At 38.4% G+C, this 22,625-nt stretch overlaps 1 protein-coding gene across 1 annotated transcript; it reads right to left on the bottom strand.

Moving 5' to 3' along the window:
• Window positions 1–21,701: 21,701 nt before the first annotated feature.
• Window positions 21,702–22,196, bottom strand: LOC148017865 (pentatricopeptide repeat-containing protein At1g50270-like). Its single transcript, XM_087661508.1, has one exon. The coding sequence runs from the start codon at window positions 22,194–22,196 to the stop codon at window positions 21,702–21,704; it is 495 nt and encodes a 164-aa protein (XP_087517634.1).
• Window positions 22,197–22,625: the final 429 nt, after the last annotated feature.

A 22,625-nucleotide genomic window follows, 5' to 3' on the forward strand; every position in this document is an offset into this window, starting at 1 on the left:
GTATTTTTCCATTAATTCAAGAGTTAATGATAATACTCCCCCTTACTTTCCCCATATTTGTGAAGATATTCCATACTATCCACCTCTCCTAATCGACACATGGAATTTTACATTAAAGACAATTAGATCTTTTACTCTTCGCTTGCCACATGTTGACTCCTTAATATCCCATGATGTAAGTAGAATCCCATATCCTACTATTTATAAGGGCATTTTTTCCTAATCCTCTTCTAATAAACACGTGGATTCTCACCCTATATCCCCCTCCTTGCTTACCCTATAAAAGGAGTGCTAATAGAGAGTAATCGGCAAGTGGGAGACAAGTAACGGCAAAGCGATGTGAGGAAGAGAGGAGTGATACAACACTCGCACATTCAAGAGAGAGTGATAAGGTGAAGCCTAAATTTCTTGACCATAGTTCCTCCTACCCACCTTTTTTCCTCATCCATCATCTCTTATCTTGTCTTACCCACTTTGTTTATCTCACCCTAACCTCTTCCTTTATCCTCTCATATTTTCTTTCTTTTTCTCCATCCATCATACCCTTGTGCAGGAAGGTTAATGTGTTGAATAAGGCAAGGTCCCCCCAATATGATAGGTTCATCTCTAGCAATACTTAGAATAGAGGAAACCAGATTAAATGATGCTACCTACTCCAATTTACAAAATTAGGTATTCTTTCTCCTAAGTATTCATACATAACTTTTAAAATAAACCTTATTATTCTTAGAAAATAAATATAGACTATCCACCTATTTGATTGATAAATTACCAAGTTTCTAAAATGCCCACAAATATAAGCTTCAATCTACTTAAAATTAATAAATTAACAGGTATTTCAATTGATATTTATTTATAGAACATTATCTCACATTAATTTTAAAAACCATAGAATTTACCCAAAAATAAGATGCATAATTTATTATACTTTCTATGAATAAAATATCATGATGACATTTACACAAGCACATTAATAATTTAGGGAAAATAATGGATGCTAGAAAATTTGCATGAAGCATGAATTTGGTACAAAAATGCATATATAGATAATTAGCTAAACTCTTTAATTCATATATTCAATTGTTGTCATTTTTAAAGAAAATGATAGAAAACCTAATCTATTTGATATACAAAGATATGAAGAAATCATAGATTATTTCTCTCATATTCAAAGGAAGAAATTTAAAAACACGAGTTGGAATGTGATGCATGTTTATTACTCCATCTATGATGATGTCGTGACGTTGTGTGTCTAGCTTTTCACCATGAATTTGAACTCATTAGTCAGTGTCATTAGGAATTTGTTTTATATTGTGTGTGTCTTTCTGTTTGCATTATGCATGATGCATGAGCACATTTAGATAGGCTAGGCACAATTCTTCAATGCATTCATATTTTTGTGTGAAGCATTGATTGATTGGTTGCATGTCATGGATCCTCAATTGCATTTTTTCTCAAATCATGAATTGATGGACACGACATACATTTTTCAAAGCATTGTCTACTAGGTCACATTGCATAGCACAAAGACAATTGGAAATTGTTATCAAAAGAACATTGACAGGTATTATGAAGGACAAAAGTTGAAGGAAGTATGAAGGACAAGTTAATAGAAGTGATCATAGTATGGACATTGTTAATGTCAACTATTCTCATGTCAGGGTAAAGATGGGACTAAAGGAGAAAGAAAGAGATGTAATTTTTTACAACTTTTTATCCAATGCATGATGGCAGTCGCTTATGAAGGAGAATATGGTGGCATTATCTGAAAATCAACATTTTTAATTGAATAGCCTTAATGATAGTCAAAAAGGCTAAGCTTTAAAAGCTTAAAAAGTTTTTCTTTAATTTTATTTTTTTTTGCTTTAAGAGAAGAGAAAATGTATATGAAAAGCCTATGGTTTTTTAGGAAAGCAAAAAAAAGCTTTAAAAAACGTGTGAGCGAGGATTGAAAACTATATAAGGAGAGATGAGTGGAGCATAATCTTTTTCTACCCCATGAAATTCTTCTCTTGTATCTTGATAAGAGGTGGTCAAAGATGCCCTACTCCTTGAGAAACCTCTTGTATCTTGATCTTGATATGAGACCTTTATTGGATCGTACTCTTGGAAGACGCTTCTTGTATCTTTGATGAGGATTTTGGAATTTTAATAAGAGTTCTTTTGCCTTACTTTGATTCTTCTTTATTTTCTTACATAGCATCCTTTCGACAAGCAATTCTCGTGAAGGAGGGCTTCCATCTCGCAAAGCGTCCCTACGGAAGTGACTTTCACGAACTCGCACATGTATCTTATGCGACATCTGGTGAATTCGATGTGAAAGCATTGCTTCTGATCATCAAGATGGGAGACCCCTCGAATAATCCACGTTCATCATCAATTGTTTCTTCCTTTTTGACCGATGAGATGAAGGCTTTTCTACAAAATCTTTCTTTAGCCATTATGATGCAAAATCAACAGATGTAGTTATATTGGCAGCAATTCAATCAACAATGGTTGTTGCATCAAGAACAGGAGCATATGCATGCTGCAACCAAGGCGATCGAGGCTCTGGTTAGTGAGAAAAGTTATTTGATGGCCAAAATGTCTCAACCTACATTAAAGTATTTGAAAGCCAAATGCACTTCTTCGGAGTTCTAACCAACTCAATAAACTATTTCTTACCGCTTGTTATGCTTGCTTTGCACGTTAGAGTAATAGATTTATTTGTACAAGACTCTACCTGGGATGCTTTCAAGAAAGCACTTAAAGATGACTATTTTCTGGAGGATTATGGTATTGCTACACGAAAGACATTTAGAGAGTGACTTTATCAAACAAAGGACTTGTTGCTACAGAGTTTTTGCGAGAGTTTGAAGAGCGATACAACCAATTGGGTGGACTAGAGCAAAGAGCTCTAAACTGAAGGAAAGTGGAGTTATACTTACGTGCAATAGATTGTGCACTTTAGGATGAGTTGGGAGAGTTTCTAGAAGGCCATACGTACCTATGGGATTGAAGACAAATTGGCAAGAAGTTGTCGATGCAATTTCTACATTGACAAAGAGGAGGAGATAGAAGGCTCACTTGCAGAACGGGATGTAGTCACTACAAGTGATGTCTTCTCCTACCAGGACTTCTCCTACTTTTCTTGTTGCACCATCCACTACTTCTCCTATTTCTCATCCTTTGTCTATGCCTATGCCTATTCCTACTATGGTTGTCAGAACATCTACAAAACTGATTGTCGAAGATATGGTGGAGGAGATTTCAAAGAACTTAAAAGACCTACAAATCAAGATGACTAGAATGGATTGTTAGATATTCTCAATGCCCCACCCTCATAAGGTTCAACCAATGATCCATGGTGCTCAAAGTTATAAGGCCCCCATTATGAGGACAAGCCAAGTGTGAGCCCGGACATTGGTTGAGTCCTGACTTGTACATTAGATGAGGTCTATGTGACCGGATGGCAAAAAGGTAACCATTGTGGGTCTAATATTTGGGTTGGATTGAGTAGTTAAGTTGGTCGCAACTCAAGGCACGTTGCATTTAGTTGAGGGGTAAGGGACTTAAAAGGAGCCCCTATTTTGGGGTTTGGGGGCAACACCTATGGCTTCATGATAAAGGGAATATTCCTTGGAATATTCCATGGCCAACTAGTGGAGGCTCATATGGTAGGTCGGTCATGCCGACCTAACCGCTTTCATGGGCTATAAAAGCTAAACCCCTTCACAGCCATTGATTATCTATCTTTCATCTAGTCAGAGTTGTTCTAGCTAGCCTTAAGCTCTTCACCTATCTTCTATCTAGATCTCCATCTAAGCTTCACTGTGGAAGCACAAGGGTGGACAGAGCCATCTCTGCATCAGTTGTTTGGAGCTAAAGAAAATTTCTAATTCTCCTCTTATCTGTTGTGTACTCTTTATCTCTATCTCTTTCTCAGATTCTGTTCGCTGCGCTGTGTAATTTTTACATGGTATCAGAGCCCAGGGGGCTCTAGGGATCAAAGAGTGCACAAGAGGCAAAGGCTTCAACAGCAAAGAGGAACACTGTCATCTTCCGGAAGCGGTTCTAGCGCATCAGGAAGCGGTGCAGGAGGTGGTATTGCTGTACCAGCTATTCAAACACTGAGGATTCGTCCACCAACCTTCAACGAAGGAAAGTTAGATGGTACAAACTATACCTTGTGGAAGTTCAAAATTACAACTATCCTTGATTCTTATGAGCTTTTGGAGACTGTGCTGGAGACTGATGTAGAACCAAAACCTACCCTCGACCCGTCAAATCCTAGTGTGATGATTCCTCCGAATGCAAATCTTCTATGAGCTTGGAAACAAAGGAATACAGATGCATTGTGTGTCTTAGTTACAAGCTATTCTGACAGTGTTCTGACTTTGATTCATCATACAACAAAAGCATTAGAGACTTGGAATGTATTGAGGAGTCTGTATGAAACGTGAAACCAAGAAAGGATTCAAAACTTGGAGAATCAACTAGTAGTGGAGAAGTTTGCTGAAGGAGGGACAACTGAAGCATTTATCACTCAGATTAAGAATCTGTGCAACCAAATGGCTGGTGCTAGGATACAAAACACTAGCGAGGAGTTAACTCACAGGTGTCTTCGGATTTGTCCCCCTCTCTCTCTCGTTGTTCCTCTCACTCATCCTCTCTCCCTCCCTTCATCTCTCATTTCTCTCTTCCTCTTTCTCTTTATTTCCTTTCTCTACCTTTTTCTCTCTTTCTCTCCCTTCATTCTTCTCCCTTCTTTCCTCCCTCCCTCTCTTTCCATGTATCTCTTTGCAAAGAAAAACAAAAAAAGAAAACAAGATAATACAAAAATAAAGCAAGAAGAGGCAATGTACCTACCTCAAAGGCCTAAAGATGAAACCCTTTGTACCTTCTCTTTGCACCTTCCCTCCCTTCTCCGTTGCATACTTCTCTTTCTTTTTCATATATAGCGGCGGCGGCATGGTGATGAGCTCCCTCTCTCTCTCTCTCTTTTCTCTCTCTCTCTCTCTCTCTCTCTCTCTCTTCCTCTCTCTCTTTCTCTCTCTCTCTCTCTCTTTTCTCTCTCTCTCTCTCTCTCGCAAAGCTTTAAGCTCTCTCGCTCTCCCTTTATTTCTTTCTCGCAAATGTTCTCTCGGCGAATGTTACGCTCGGGTTTTCGAAAATTTTTTCCCAGACCGGCGTCGCTATATGCGTCGCTATTTGCATCTCTATTTGTGTCGCTATATGCGTCGCTATGTACGTCGCTATATGCGTCGCTATTTGCATCTCTATTTGCGTCGCTAAAAGCGTCGCTAATATTAGCGACACAAATAGCGACGCTAATAGCGACGCAAATAGAGACGCAAATAGCGATGCATATAGCGACACCGCCTTTTTGCGTCGCAAATGGCGGTCGCTATTGCCCCATTCCCTTGTAGTGTGAAGGAGAACATAGAATTACTCACTACAGCAGAATCTTCTTGGATAAGGTTCAAAGTGCACCATTGTCATATGGACTAGATGATTTGATTATGCCGATCACTTGAGTTTGACTTCGAGGCATATTTTTTCAAACATCGAGGGGTTGGTGACAGCAGACCTAGGGGTGGTAGCGGTAAACAAAAGGGGAGTGATGAGATTGAGAGTTAGACTCTTCCCACCCCGCTGATGAGTTGTAGGAGCTATCCATGCATCCTCTAGCTACGACACTAAGCTTGAGATGGAGCAAGAATTAAAAAGCTATATCCCATGTGAGTATCGTGAGCAAAAAGAGTGATATTGTAACACTGTAGATTGAAGACATTTCTAAAATGCAAGAAAGTCAACAGAATTCTCAACAAACGTAGAGATTAGATATCAAATTTTGAAATGCGGGTATAAGTGGTGGCATATTCTGAAATATGGTCAAGATGCTGACTTTTTCTTATTATTGCGAGTAGATTTAGCGGCGAAAAGCTTTAAAGCCTGAAGTTTAAAAAATGTAAAGCTTATATAAATATTTATAACTTATAAGGCTTTCAAATTGACTTTTTTTAAAATCATGAAAAGCCTCTATGATTTTTGAAAAGTAAAAACACAAACATGTGATATGGGATACAATTTCTTGTCATGTGAGAGGAAGGTCCCATACAAGAGTATGAATTTTTCTATAGAGGATCTTCGAATATTGCGAAAGTTTTTGGATGCTTCAAAGTTGACACTTGATGTATCAAATATTTTAGAGGTGCAAAGAAATTCTTTGTTTCAAACTCAAGATTTTTATGTTATAATGTTATTGATGCTCTATTTTGAGCTTCATTTTAGACACATTTGAGCTATAAGAGACATTGCGTGTCATTGGGTTTTGCATGTGGCTTATGCGTTGTTTGCAAAATTTTAAAATTTTTCATGTTTGTGTTTTTTATGAGCAAAGTCGATTACCCTATCCAACACTCCTTAATGACACATTATCGAGTAGTGAGTGAGGCTTGATGATCACCACTTGCGTAATAACGTTCTTTCCTTTCATGCTTTGTGTGTATATGTATGTGGGGATTTTTCTTCTGTTGGGAACTGCCATTCAATGCATGATGTTCCAGGCTTAGGCTAGGTGTGCCTTGGGAGGTTGGAGCAGTTGTCTACCTCCTGTAAAGACATTGTTAAGAACTTTACGAGCTATTTTTGAGGGTAGTTCTAGTGACCTGATTCTACTAGACTACAATGTAGATGTTTCTAGCAATCCCTATTAGTTGTGAGACATATAAAAAAGCCTGCTAAATAAAAGAGAAGAAACAATGAGTATAATATATATATATATATATATAATACGCATGTGTGTAAAAAGTGGTTCTAACCCCAGATAAAAAAGTAAAGAAAGAAAAATTCCAAGAGCAGATGATAATTGCCTCACGAAGGCCTAGCAGGTTCTTAGGGATGAGTTAGACTAGGGGTCAATGCCTTGTCTTCTTGGGGGGTGACATTTAACCAAAAAATAAATAGGGATGGTTGGAGTAAAAAAAAAAGTGAGTGAAAGAAAAAGGATTTAGTGTCCCCTTGTGAGAGCTTGCTAAGTACTGAGGCTGGACTTGAGACTGATGCCATGTTCTCATTGCGTCACAATATGCTCAACTCCCTCCTTTTTACACGCATGAGTATAAAGTTTTGAATAAAAGAAGGTAAATGAAAAAGTATGTGACTTTTTATAGACCAAGCTATAGGAATCCTTGCCTAGTAGGAGTTCCTGGTCCAGTTGTCCTAGATCAGGTAGGTAGGTAAGACCACCACTTAGAATGACTAATTTTTTGATAATTCTTTTTAGCCATTCTGTGTTAGAGCAGTTGGTTAGTGACTACCTCTCAATCTCTATCAAACTCTACTTGGCCTAGTCCTCGTGGAATTCATGGCTTGATTTTGTCATGGGGTAGAGTGAGAGCTATGTTTGTGCTCTGTGTATGTATCTTATTTGTAGCAGCTTGATGCTCTTTATGGTTTTTATTTGTGTAGATCAATTATCGGTTCAATGGGTTGAGTTTGTCTATCCTATGGTTGCCAATAAGAGCCCATTTTAAAGCCGAAATTCAAGTGGAGAGGTGGCCCAAGACTTGTAACAAAGATGATTTTAGTAAAAAATGAAACAACCATAGATCTAGGAGCTGGAGTTTTCTTAGATGCATTTTGACACTAAGAATCCAACACAAGTGTTCATTCATCAATGGGAGTCTATTTGGCCCCTCCATTTAATGGCCACAAGGTTTTGCATTATAAAGTAGCTACTAGATCCCGAAGCTTGAAAGCATGTGACCGAGGCTTAGGTGATAGATTTCAATGCGAGAAAGGTGCCTGTCCAATCGGATTACTATTTTGAGGCCATTTGTTCCTCCATCCATATCAAAACCACTTTCAGTCAAGTGCAAATATGCAAAAGTGAAATTTCATAATTTAAATGTTTTATTTTAACATGATTAAGAAGGAGAAAATTCATCAAAATCACACGAGATGAGGAGGTGCACTTTTCTTGACATCCCTTTCTCCCATGAAGATTTTGATTTTTCATGACTTGTGTGATTCTCTCCATCCTTTGGGGCATGAGATCCATCAATTCTTCACTTTGCGACACCTTGGTTCTCATACAAAAGGATGCAATTGATGAAGAGATCCATTTTTACTCTCTCTCTCTCTCTCTCTCTCTCTCTCTCTCTCTCGTCTTTATTCCTTGTTCATATGGCTATTTATGAGAGCAAGAGAGGGAGGGTTGATTCGACAAATCAAGGATGAATGATGGTTTGAAAGCATAATGGTAAGTAGATCGGGTAATTTGGATGCATCAAAGATGGCTAGAAAATATCATTAGTAGCTCCACTTTCTCAAAATACGAGACTTACATATGTGGATTTTAGAGTAAGTGACTCGTATTTAATTTTTTATGATGAATCTTTAGTGCATATGATGGAGATGATTGGAAATGGTTGAAATATATTTTTTTATGTTTGTAATTTTAAAAATTCATTCATTTTTTAAATGCCTGTTGAAATAATAAAACCACAAAATTCAAAATACGAAAAAAAAATTATTTTAAAAAATTGGATTTTGGAGATCAAATGGTATTCATATAGTATGAAAATAAATATTCTGATAGATTATACTTTAAATGAGTCATAAAAATTAAAAAACTCAAAAAATCAATAATTTATATTCAAATAAATAGAAAAAATCATGAAATTTAGTCAAAATAAGAAAAAAATAGGAAAAATAGTTATTATATATTAAAAAGTACAAAAATTTAGGGAAATGCTTGTGAATATATAATGAAGGTGAAGTATGAGGGTTTATCTCACTTTTTAAAATTTATATATTCAAGTGCATATTTAGGGCTCATTTATATGAAAATCTACCACGAAATCTCCCTACATTTGTGCAAGCAATCTAAATGTAAATAGTAAGAGATATGGGAGTGAAATGGAATATCTTAGAAAACAGATTAAGTGAGAAATATATACAGTCTTATAGATCATTGTGTTTATATTATGGGAGGACTTTGTTATGTTCATATTCTATATGTAAGATGGTACATCCAAGGGCAAATCCTCGAGGAGTAGGAGAGCCATAGGAGCCAGAGCACTTTGTTGGGGGGAGTTCTTTGTGTATGTGAATTGAGGTGCTAGTCACTTATATGATAGGATATAGGTGACTAGCACCTTGATTATGAGAGGTCTTTGTTACATTCACCTTCTATGTGTAAGATGGCATATCGTGGGACCAATCCTCGTGGTGTAGGGGAGCTGTAGGAGCCACAACACTCTACTAGGGAAGCTCTTTGTGTATGTGAATCGAGGTGCTAGTCACCTTTCCTAGGGCTACTAAGGCTAAACCTTGTATCTACTTGTCATTTCCATAGTTGCACAATATCTATTTGAGTATTCAAGTAACTGATGCATTACAAATAAATAGCTTTGTGCTCTTTTGACACTTCTTAATATCTCTTAGGGACTTTAAATGGTAATCACTCCTCCTTCATATGCATCATCCTAGCACTCATGATATAGGAGGTCATCTTCTTTAGCTACCTTAGTGAGGCTTTGCTCCTTGTGTGGCCAGTGAGGTGAGTGCATGTTACTGGGGCATTACTACTTTGGTGTGGGAAGGCTAAGGGGTTTTGTGCAAGTAGGCAGTCTTTGACTGGGGCCATTCCCGTAAGCCCTTTGGCATGTAATGTGGTTTTTCTTCATTGATATGCTCTAGATTTGAGTGTATTTACTCATTCTCAAAAGTTTGCTCTTGGTTGTTACCTCTATCCCCACATTTCTCATCCCCATTGTCTTGTTTATCACTCTTCTCATTAGTACAAGCTCTATCTCCACCATGATTGGATGGCATGTAGGTCACATTGATGGAATTGTTTGGCATAGACTTCTCTCCCATTTTCACACATGACGTCGTTGGCTAGAGGCAAAAGAAGAGCCTCTATGGCATGAGAAATTCAAGATAGTTTACACTTTCCATTGTTAAAGCACTTCTTGTTTGTCACAAAGATTTAAATCAAAATGAATGAGGTAAGACCTTATATTTTATCTTGATGCAAGATAGTGCATTAGCTATCATGTTGTATATGGCCTCATAATCCTATCAACTAATCCTACTTGTATAAAAAGAGTTTTGGACTTATTCCACCAATAGATTACTAGTAAACACCTATAGGAGCCTCATTTAAAGTACAAAAGTGAAGTGCTTTATGTCCAAGGTTTTTCAAAATTACAATTAGTTATTTGTCTTTTAAGAACACCTTTAGAAGCTTTATTTCTAGATCCTCCTCTTGGTCGGGAATGTAGTAGTATTTTATTTTCTCTTCATGCTAGATTGCAAACCTTGATGCTTATACATGTCTTTTTTAATGCTCCATCATTCAAGGATAGTGACATTATTGGTAGTACTCGACATTTTCTTTCCCTGTAGACATTGATAATTTGTTTGTACCTCTGTAAATTTTCTTTTGTAATGTCCTTATTCTTCTCTATTTGCAGTGTAGATGATTTGAATGAAGCATTTTCCTCCTCCAATGTCAAATTTCTTTGCATGTTCTCTATCATATATTGCTCCTTATCATTGAACTACTTTAATTCTTCTTCAAGCTTCTACACTTTATTTGTATAATCTTAGAATGATTTTTGCAATATATTTAAACAACCTTGAGATTGTAATAAATATTGATGAGTACTATATAACATTTATTGATAATATTTATGCATATTAATATTGATGTCTAAGAATTTGCAAAAATCTAATAGAAATTGTTCACCATTCCCAACAAAAGTGAGTAAGGAAAAATTGAATTAAAAGAAACCATCTACCCAAAGATTAATATTTTTCTTTCCCTCTCTAAATGATATTAGGAATCAATTGTTGCACCTCAACTGCATTCTTTGCTATATAGTTGGATGTAGATAGCATGTCTACTATTGCATTCCTTTTACTTGAAATATATCTAAAGTTTGGGTTAATTGAATTTATATAAGAAATCCATCTTTACATGGCTATATTTGAAATGGGTAACAAGTAATAATTTGTGGCAAAGGCAAACAAATTGTTTCTACTATCACTGGAGCATCAATAAAGTACCTTTATCACAATTTAATGCAAACAAAGTGCCCTATACTTGTCTCTTGATCTGTGGGTATCTCCCTTGTCTTTCATTTAAAACTTTTATACCAAACCTTACTACATATTATTTCTCTTCTTTATCATCTTGACTTACAACCAACCAATTATAATTGGACTACTATCCACTGTAATAATGATAGGTTTCCCATCTATATATTCTTCTTTTATCAATGTTGCTATAGTCATCAAAAACTTCTTAAGTATCCTCATTCTTTTGGTATGTTTTTTGTCCCAAAAGAAATCATGTCCCTTTTTTAACAACTCATATAAATCTTTTTCTATGTGAGAAAAATGGGGAATCTAGATTAAATGGAACACACAGGCTCCAAGAAACCTTCTAACATCAACAACTGATGAACATATCTCTTATGTCCTCTCTATTTCATCCAATTTGCAAGACAAGGCCTTCTTCCATAAGGTCCACACATATCACCCACAATCAATATTTCATGTTGATACCAAACATTGATTTCAAACGTGAGAGAGTTAGATTCACTTCTTCTAACCTAACAAGGATTTTGTCACAATTTGATACATGATCTTTGAAAAAATTTCAACATCATCCAACTCTTCATCCTTCTCTTTCTCTATACATCCCTTAATGGGCATATCATCCAAGAATAGCATAGTCAAACTTGGAATATAATACTTGAGTACATTCTTCATGGCATTCATCATATGAACTATAGATTTTGTAGTTTCGCATGGCAATGTACACGTATGAACCAAGCCACATACAGTATTCATTGTAATCAAGTTTTTTCTCCAATGCAAGCTTAAATTGGTCATATCTTGAGTATAGATCACCCAAAGAATAAATAGCTCTACTATGAATGTGTTTTCAAATTCATCCACCACTAGTCCTACACTCACACTTTGGATGGTCATTTTGTTCACTAGATAAAAGTTGTGTATAAACCTAAATGTAGCATCCTTCTTAGGAATTGTGAGCCACCTATTACAATATGATATACATAAGGACTCTAGAACATCCCTTCTCATTCTTTTATTTAGTAGGTCTATGAGTTTGGACAAGTGAGGCCTAGGCACAAACTTACATCGTAAATTCTAAAATATATACGTTATGATAGAAATCACCTTGGGTGCTACCACTCCTAGATTCATATAACCAATTTTATATTATTGAAACATGAATACCATACCATGCCTTTATAACATCTCTATGAAACTCTAGCTCTATATTTGTGTAAAAGAAACTCTATCTCTCTACTAGTATGAGAGAATTTTTATTGCTGATCATCAGTTTTCAAAGAGATTCCTTTGTAAAGTTATGGCGCATAATAGTAGGTTTCAATATGACCTATTTTTTCACAATAATGACAATCAATATAAAAATTTCTAGGACCTCTATTTTGCCGTCCAGCTCTTCCTCTAGAGCTCCCCTTGTCTCTAAAGCTTCCACGGCCCCCTGAAACTTGCATTTCACCAAACTACTTAGGTTGTTTTGCTTGTCCATCACCATTACATCCCATACCATGACCACTTAAATAGGATTCCAAATCTCCTTCCTGAATCTCAATTAAATGATTGGTTCTATTCACCACTTCTTTCATATGATTCACGTTGCATAATGATTTCTTTAGTGATCATGAGAGTGACCAACTGATAAAACTAGAAGTGGCTCCCATACATACACAAAAGTGACAAACAATTGCAAGGCCTTCTTATTATTAAGGAAACCCAAAGTAGATGAAACCAAGTCATCATCATCAGGCATTCCATCAATAGCTACTAAGACATCAGTAATGCTACTCACTTTCAAAGCATACTCATTTATAGATGTCATCCCTTTCTTCAAACTATTCAACTCTTACTTGAGTTGAATCTTCTATGCCATTTTGTTGACTGAATACATATTCTCGAAGATTGTTCGAGATGAATGTGATATTTTGGCATTTTTGATATGCCCCAACATAGTGTTATTGTCACGATTGTGGGAGAGAAGGAAGGAGTCTCGCTTGAAGCTTTCTTGCTTGCACAATGGGGGAAGACACACAAGGGTGGAGGCTGAAAACAGTTTTCCTCTTCTTAGTTGTGTAAGCCAAAAAAACTCAAGTACAAAGAAATAGAAGAACCCTATATATGGGTCTCAAACCAAACTCAACTAACTAAGGTGGCATCCTAACTGAGCCACGAACTAGAGTAGATAAGGATAGCTATCATGTAGCTATTATTCATGGGCGGTGTACCAACCGCGTCTGCAACTGACAAGTCGGTGACATAAATATACAACGGTCACCTTGGCGTATCACGAGTGGAGCTCGATATCTCAACACTCCCCCTCGAGCTCAATCCCAATTCCTGCACACCAAGCAGGTCTCTGAACTTGCGCAGCTTCTCTGCGCCCAATGCCTTCGTGAATATATCAGCTACCTGATCCTCTGTGCTGACATAAACTAGATCAATAAGACCTAGTAAAACCCTCTCTCGCACATAGTGATAATGCACCTCAATGTGCTTTGTTCTAGCATGATAGACTGGGTTATTTGCCAAGTGTATACTACTCATGTTGTCACAATAAATGACAACTGGCCCATCTGTAGACTGATACATATCATAAAGTAGCTTATGCAACCAAGCTACCTCACATGCAGCCATTGCTGCACCCCTGTACTCAGCCTCTGTGCTCGACAAGGCAACTGTAGGCTGTTTCTTGCTGCTCCAAGTGACTGCAGCACTCCCAAAAGAGAATACATATCCACTGGTAGATCGTCTATCAGAAATACTACCAGCCCAATCAGCATCAGTGTATCCATGCAACTGTATCTGAACCCCAGTCTCATAAAATAGTCCATACTGCAATGTGGACTTCACATACCTAAGTATGCGTCTAGCCGCATCCAAATGTGGTTTCCTTGGAGCCTGCATAAACTGACTTACCAATCCAACAGCATAGCTCAAATCTGGCCTGGTAATAGTCATATAAATCAAACTTCCTACTATGCGTCTGTACATAGTAGGGTCTTCTAGAAGCTCACCTGCATCTGTGCTTAGCTTCACATTTTGCTCCAAAGGAACTGAAATAGGCTTACAGCCTGTCATCCCATATTTGGACAGCATGTCCAATCCATACTGCCTCTGCAAGAGCTGTATCCCACTTGGTGATCTAATCACCTCAATGCCCAAGAAATAACGCAGCTCTCCCAAATCCTTCATCTCAAACTTCTGCTTCAATAGCATTTTCACATGAAGGATATCTTCATCACTGTCACCTGTCATAATCAAATCATCAACATAAATGACAAGCAGCATAATACATTTCTCTGTTTTTCTCACATAAAGTGAGAAATCTGCCTTGGAAATCTGAAAGCCAATAGTGACAAGATACTGTCCTATCTTGTCAGACCATGCTCTAGGTGCTTGCTTCAAGCCATACAAGGCTTTCTTCAACCTGCAAACAAACTCAGGATGAACAACATGCACATAACCTGGTGGCTGCTCCATATAGACCTCTTCTTGCAAATCACCATGCAAGAAGGCATTCTTTACATCCATCTGATGTAAAGACCATCCCTTTGATGCAGCCATAGCAATGACTGCTCTTACGGTTGCCATCCTTGCAACCGGACTAAATGTTTCTTCATAGTCAATGCCATATGTTTGTGCATACCCCTTGACTACTAATCTTGCCTTGTATCTGTTCACAGAACCATCAGCATTGTGCTTCACCTTATAAACCCACTTACAGCCAATTGCATTCTTACCTTTAGGCAAAGGTACTAACTCCCATGTAGCATTTGCTTCCAAGGCATCCATTTCTTCATCCATGGCTTTCTCCCATTTTTCTTTTCCCATGGCTTGCTCAAAAGATGTGGGTTCTGGTTCCTGTATCACTTTGACCATATATGCATAGTGAATGGCTGTAAATCCATCATATTTCAGCCTATCCACAGGATACCTAGCTCTTGTAGACCTGCGCAAAGTAGGTTCACTCCCAGGTGCTCTCAAAACATCCCTGGTCTTCCTTACTCCAGGTGTAACAATAGAAGGAATACCCAACTCATCATCAATGCTCTGTTCTGAGCCACTGGATTCACCATCCACATAAGAGTGACCTGCATTCACATCAAACATGGGCTGATCAACCTTCTCTTTTCCTTTTCGTGATACCTGCATGCCACTATCTGCATTGCTTTGAGAAGATTCTCCTGATCTCAATCTGCCTGTCCATGGCGAAGAATGTGAACCACTGCTAGAGGACGCTCCAGGTCCACTAATATTTTGTGACTGCTGCTGTGAATTCTGTGTAGCATTACCATTTTGTGCATCTTCATCATCAATCACATTTACTGGTTTATACCAGCTACTCATCTCATCAAAAACAACATCTCTGCTCACTGTAAACTTACGAGTAGAAGGGTTATAGCATCTATACCCTTTTTGCTGCAGAGAGTAACCAATAAAGATGCACTTCTCAGCTTTTGGATCCAACTTGGATCTCAGCTCATCTGGCACATGTACATAGGCAATGCAACAAAAAATTTTCAAATGAGAAATATCTGGTTTCCTACCAGTATACCTCTCCTCTGGAGTCATTCCATGTATTGCTGCAGTGGGAGTCCTGTTCATTATGTAGACTGCTGTAGCAACTGCTTCAGCCCAATAAAAATCTGGCAAGTCTTTTTCATTGAGCATGGCACGAGATACCTCTCCAATATGCCTGTTTTTCCTTTCTGCAATTCCATTTTGTTGTGGGGTATAACTGCATGAATATTGCTGCTTTATGCCATGCTTCTGCAAGAACTTTGCAAACTCATTTGAGAGGTACTCTCCCCCTCCATCTGACCTTAGGCATTTTATCTGCAAGCCTGTTTCTTTTTCAACCATAGCTTTAAGAGTTTTGAAATGCCCAAAAACTTCACTTTTCTTTTTCATAAAATACACCCAAACTTTTCTGCTATAGTCATCAATAAAACTGACAAAATAATGACAGCCTCCAAGAGATGCAGCTTTAGTTGTCCACACATCAGAGTGAATTAATTCCAATGGCTTCTCACTCTCTTGAACATGTCTAGGAAATGGTTTCCTTGCCTGTTTTCCAAACTGACAGGCTTCACATACCTTATGCATTTCTGCAACCTTGAATTTGGGCAATCCTGCAACAATATTTTGGGCCTGCATTGATTTAAGTCGCTGTACATTAACATGACCAATGCGTTTATGCCAGATATCAATATCTGCAACTACACCGGTCCCATGTGCAAACATTGCTGCACTCAATTCAGACATGTCTGCATCCAATGTAAACATTCTGCCCTTCTTCTTTCCTTTTGCTATCAAGCGACCTTTATTTTTCATATCCTCAACAAAGCATCCATGAGGATTAAATCTGACCTGCAAGCCCTGTTCAACCATTTGACCAACTGAAACCAGATTCTTGGTAATATTCGGGACATGAAATACATCGGACAGGTATTTCTTTTTCCCACCCTGCATAGACAAGGGAATTTTTCCAATCTGCACAATAGGATGTGCAGTATCATCACCAGTCTCCACAAATCCTGGTTTTTCCATTTTCCTTGCATCCTCCATCCATTCTGCATGACCTGTCATGTGGTTTGATGCACCTGAGTCAACATACCATACATCATTGCTTTCTTCTGCACTTGTCATAGAATTGTTCATGTGCTGCACCATGAACAAATGCTCATTTCTGTCATCACCCTGTCTACTAGAAGATGCATAATTCCCTTGTTGCAGTTTTCCATTCATGATGTCATTCTGCTTTTTATAGCAGTCTTTAGCCATATGACCCATTTTACCACAGTAGTAGCATTCAACATTACTGTTTGCATTTTGGCCTCTTTGCCATCCACCACGACCTCTTTGGCTCCCCCTGCCTCTAGAGTTACCACGTCCTCCTCCATAGGACTGGTTTTCTTGAGTTTGCTGCATATTCTGATTTCTGCCACGGCCTCCAAATCGGCCTCCTCTACCTCTGCCTCTACCTCTTCCAGCATTTGAGTAGAAGACAGCTTCTTTTGAAGTTCCTCCTGAAGAAGATGCACCACCATTTCTCTGTTCCTCAGAAATTAGAAGAGCAATCAACTCCTCAAAATCAGGAAATCTTTCACGAACTGAAATGGATGTCCGAAACTGTGCATAATCCTTTCCTAGACCATTCAAGGTCACGGAAACTAAATCATCATCTTCCACTGGCGACCCAATGGAAGCAAGTGCATCTGCAATCTTCTTCACCTTCATGTGGTAGTCGTTGATGCTCATACTTTCTCTTTGCACATTATGCAACTCTTGCTTGAGCTGCATTTTCCTGGCTTGCGTATTTGTGCTATACATTTTTGACAAAGTATCCCATGCCTCCTTTGGCGTACTTGCATCCTGAATATGCACAATCATAGAGTCTGAAATACTGATAGACAGCCAATACATAACTTTCCTGGCTCTCTCATGCCATGTTTTAAATGCCTGCATTTGTTGTTGATTGGGAACATCAGGAAGAACTGGTTCTTCTTCATTTCCTGCAGCAAATTCCCAATATCCTTTTCCCATAAGGAAATTCGTCATTCTAAACTTCCATGCCTGGAAGTTGTTCTTGTCAAGCTTTTCAGTGACAATCTGTGAAAGAGAATCAGACGCCATTACAGAATACTGCAAGAAATTCTGTCACTGCAAAAAACACAGCTTCACCCTCACAAGGGCAAATCTGCAAAACTGGCGAAAGTGGTATTTGACCACACAGTCACTTCCTAGTGACGAATTTGCATAAACAGGAACCAAGGATGATTCTAAAACTCCCAATGTCTCTGCGCACAAGCATACGATGCAATTTCTACAGTAACTTTTCACCGACCTGTAGAACAGTGGTCGCACAGCATAAAACTGAGCCTTTTCTTGAGTGCGTGCAGAAAACTTCTGTCTGCAAAACAGGCCCCGAAATGGCCTCAAATAAAAAAAACAAGGTCGCCGAGGGCTAAAGCCCTCGCCCGCAGCATATACTACCCTCTTGCTTCACCGCGAAGGGCGTCTCAACCTGAGACAATGCACTCCTGCAATTTCCGGCTGTGCTACCTGCAGAGATCTGCTCCCAAAACAGGAAATGAAAGCAACACTGCTCCTCTTACCAGACCACCGCGAGCTTGGCTTGCTTTCTTGAGCTCCTTACCACGAACAAGGCTCTGATACCATGTCACGATTGTGGGAGAGAAGGAAGGAGTCTCGCTTGAAGCTTTCTTGCTTGCACAATGGGGGAAGACACACAAGGGTGGAGGCTGAAAACAGTTTTCCTCTTCTTAGTTGTGTAAGCCAAAAAAACTCAAGTACAAAGAAATAGAAGAACCCTATATATGGGTCTCAAACCAAACTCAACTAACTAAGGTGGCATCCTAACTGAGCCACGAACTAGAGTAGATAAGGATAGCTATCATGTAGCTATTATTCATGGGCGGTGTACCAACCGCGTCTGCAACTGACAAGTCGGTGACATAAATATACAACGGTCACCCTGGCGTATCACGAGTGGAGCTCGATATCTCAACAGTTATTGTAGGATTACTTAGCTTTGGCTCCTTGTCTTTACCTAAAGCAAACTTATAGAGGTCTTTTCCAATAAGAAATTTTGTCACATAAAGCTTTCATGATGGATGGTTACACTTATCCAACTTCTCAATGATGGGGTTTCCACTGTTCTCTAGCATTATCACAAATTTGATACAAAACAACAAGCAAGTCTTTTGCAACCTTTTACAACAATTGTACAACACACAAATGGCCTCTTTCAGTGACTCCTCAACAGTACATGTAATCTACAAAAATTTTAAAAATAAAACTTGTGTTTTCTTCCTAGCAAACACCTCAAAACCTATAGATTTCAAATTTGTACAGTGTACACCCACTTTTGATCGACACAATGAAAACCACAGTATACGTTGAAACTACTATTCCGCAATTTGGGGGTCTAAAATGGGGGCCGAATGGCCTCAATGGCCAAAAAATCAATAAATAATCTTTAAAAGGCTTATTTGTAAAATATACAATATTGTGCTTGCACAACATGTGTCATATCAATTTGAGATTTTTACTTTGTCATCATGCTTCCACTACCTCCATAGCACTATTCAAGAGAAAGAATTCAAGATGTGAGAGATCCTTACCCATTGATTGCTTTCTCAAATAATTGCTTCTTCTCCTTTAGTTCAGCCTTCATCAAAACCAATCTCTCTCTGTGAATCCACTTTGATACCATGTGACAAATTGCGTGGTGGAGCAACTTGCTTAAGCTATGCCAAACACACACCATTCACACAAGAGGAAGCTCACTCAAGAACACAATAAGAGAAATGGAGGCTAAAATATTCTATTGCTAGTTTTTTCTTTTTCTTTTATACACAATATAATGTACACAAAGTACAGGTAAGATACAACATAAAGGAAAGTGGCCTACTAAGTCAAAGAATGCATATTGACCATACTAATCTACTGGACCCATAACTATGTGAAGTGTAGGTAGGTGTAAGAAACCAAATGTAATAAGTGATAAGTAACTGGCCATGTGAGAATCATAATGACCACTGACATGCTAAGTCGGACATGTAGAACCATCTAATCAGGTGGTCCACCATCAATATATGTATATGTTGAGCTTGTCATCTCAACAAAGAGTACTTTCTTGAAGACTTAGGGATGATCACTCGTAACTCTTTCCGAGAGTGGGTTCATAATCCAAATATAGGGCTAGCCACATCTAAACTTCTATGAGATTTTGAGCTCAGATTCATTCAATTAGACACTACAGAGTAGCCACGTTGTCGAAGGGTTTTCGAAAGCAAAGTCACATCTACAGAAGACCTTGACAAATTTCAAGATAGAAGATCAATATAGCGAGATCAGATTCAATTTGAAAGCTCAATTTCAGATAATATGAGACATACAGTCAGCTACATCTGATTGGGAGCATCTCCAGTAAACATCTTGACAAAAATGTCTATGACTTCAAGTTCAGTTGAAGGCTTATATAATATGTCAACCTACTAGTCATTTACAGATGTTTTGTTTCTATATGCTTGCTCGACTAAGATATTTCTGATATTCTCCTTTTATCTAAATCTGTTAAACAGAAAATCTGCCACACGATGCCTCTGAAAAAGAATACTCTATAGCAAGAAATATCGGTGATAATAGACGGATCAATGGATCATCCTTTGTTAGATCCTTTCTATTCATAGCCCGGACAATTTAGAAACACGAGGCCTCAAAATAAATTCTCCCCAACTTGTCTAGGATCTCCAATCATTTCCAGCCTGAATTGAGAAAGAACTGGTGCCTCAATAACACTCACATTAATCTCCCCATTTGATCCTGGTGAACCAAAAGCTACAGCTGGCTCTATTGGACTTCTTGTTTAACTGTTTTCTTTTCTGAACATTGTAGAATTAGAAACAGAATCACTTGTGATTCATAAACTCAAGGTCATCTTCAACACATGATCCCTATTTATCTCTCTAGAGTTTTGGGACACATATACTCACTGTCTCTACCATGAACATGATCAACTCCCTCTGTGGAATACATATTGTTAGATGGGAATTGCAACCTGAAAAATCTGAGTGCACATAGAAATTTGGCATCCTTTCTCTTTACAGTGATGCAGAGGTCTCCATAGGCACTTCAACAGTGGATCAATGACGGCTGCAACCTTAAATACCGACTCAGAAGTTTCGTTGTTCAAGACCTTGCAGATGAAGGCACTTTTGCTTTGCACTACTTGCAACACCATCCACGACAATCTCATTAGAGTGTTCAATGAGAAATGAAACTGTAGATCTTTGTCTTTCAGGAATAGAAGAGCTGCCCTTAGTTAGAGTTGTGCTACCAATATCATCATGTTCTGTTTCACCTCAGACAAACTTTGCCCCATTACATCCATCCTGTCGACTGACAGTCTCAATGCTTCTTGATCCATGTGCCCCTTTTAGAAGATCAGGATTGAAAACCTTTTTCCATCGATGCAAGCCTTGAACATATGTTTAATCTGGAAAGTACTCAGCTCCCTCTCTGTTTTTCCGTTGTTGCCCATTCGAGATTCCTTCCACAGTAATCCCCAAAAGCATCAGCTTTGAAGCAACAATTTAATTATCCTATACCGACTACAAGCTGAGCTTTACTCTCTTCATCATGTCTCCATGAACATAGTCATAGTTCATAATTTGTTTTATCTTCTCGACATTGTCCCAGGATTGTGAAGGAAAGGAGACAAACAACCACTCGTCGGATGAATTTCTCGCCACCTCGGGTCACGTAGGCCTCCCTACGATAGGTTGATGTCTTCAATATTCGCAGAAGATGTCGATTACTCCTTATTATAAGTTCCTTTCGTGCTCTTCAATGTTCGTTCCTTTAAGCTGCTGCAGATCAGAGGTGACCTTATGCGAGTCCCAACCACAAGAGGGGCTCCTCATCAACAAGCTTGACAAGCCCTTCAACTGCTCCTGGATTGCCCGTCTAACACACTTTCCTCCACCATTTTTTCTGTCCCTTGCTTTTTCTTCCACACTCCCGATACACTGTGCTTCCCTTTTTCCAGAAAAGCTGCTTTCCCACAATAGCCCCATGTCATTACGTCACAGTCCAGCAACTTTTTCCGGAAAAGCTGTCTTCCCACAATATCCCCATGTCATTACGTCACAGTCCAGCAACTGATTAAACACGCAATGCGCTTCATTAAGGCATTCAAACTTTGCATACAACTCAATTATGCTGCTTCCAATAGATGTATCTATTTCCAATCCACTCTTTGCCATGTCCAAAAGTAAATTTTTACCTTTGTCAATGGCTCCCATGTTACCACATGCCTTCAGCACAGAGGCAAACGTGAAAGCATTCGGAGAAATACCATCAACTTTCATCCGTCTGAAACATTCTAATGCCTCATGGAAAGGTCCATGTTCTACATATCCTACAATCAGTGTCATCCAGGATACGACATCTTGAGCTGACATCTTAATGAACACTTCTTGTGCATCTGAAACCAGCCCCCATTTCACATACATGTCAACTAAAGTATTACCAATAGGAAGTTCAATGTCAAACCCACTTTGGATAACCTCGTTATGCATTTCTCATCCTTTATCTACAACATCTGTACAAATATAAGCTCTAACTAAACAAAGAAATGTATCAGGCTCTGGAGAGATGCCTTCAAGTCACATCTGTACAAAACACATCACTGCTTACTCATCATATCCATGTTGAACATAACCTGTAATCAACGCACTCCATGATATGACATCTCGAGCTGAAATATTGTCAAATACTTCTTGGGCTTTTCCAAGCATACCAGATTTTGCATACATGTCAACCAGAGCATTACAGATAAGTTCCTCTTGCTCCAAACCCCTCTCCACTATATTGCCCACGCAGAACAAAAATGCAAACACAACGACTAAGTATGTACAAACTAACAAATGTCACACACATAACTTTTTGGTGGATTCCAGCCTCGGATGCACAGCAGTACGACAACGTTTGTATATTAAGAAATCTCA

This window comes from Lygodium microphyllum, chromosome 21 (genome assembly GCF_053477565.2).
Source record: "Lygodium microphyllum isolate KBCC chromosome 21, Lygodium_microphyllum_v1.1.10, whole genome shotgun sequence".
In the NCBI taxonomy this organism is placed as follows: domain Eukaryota; kingdom Viridiplantae; phylum Streptophyta; class Polypodiopsida; order Schizaeales; family Lygodiaceae; genus Lygodium; species Lygodium microphyllum.

What these genes read in the sequence shown, in the direction of transcription:
- LOC148017865 (XM_087661508.1), bottom strand. Translation starts at nt 22,196, where the DNA reads ATGCATAACGAGGTTATCCAAAGTGGGTTTGACATTGAACTTCCTATT.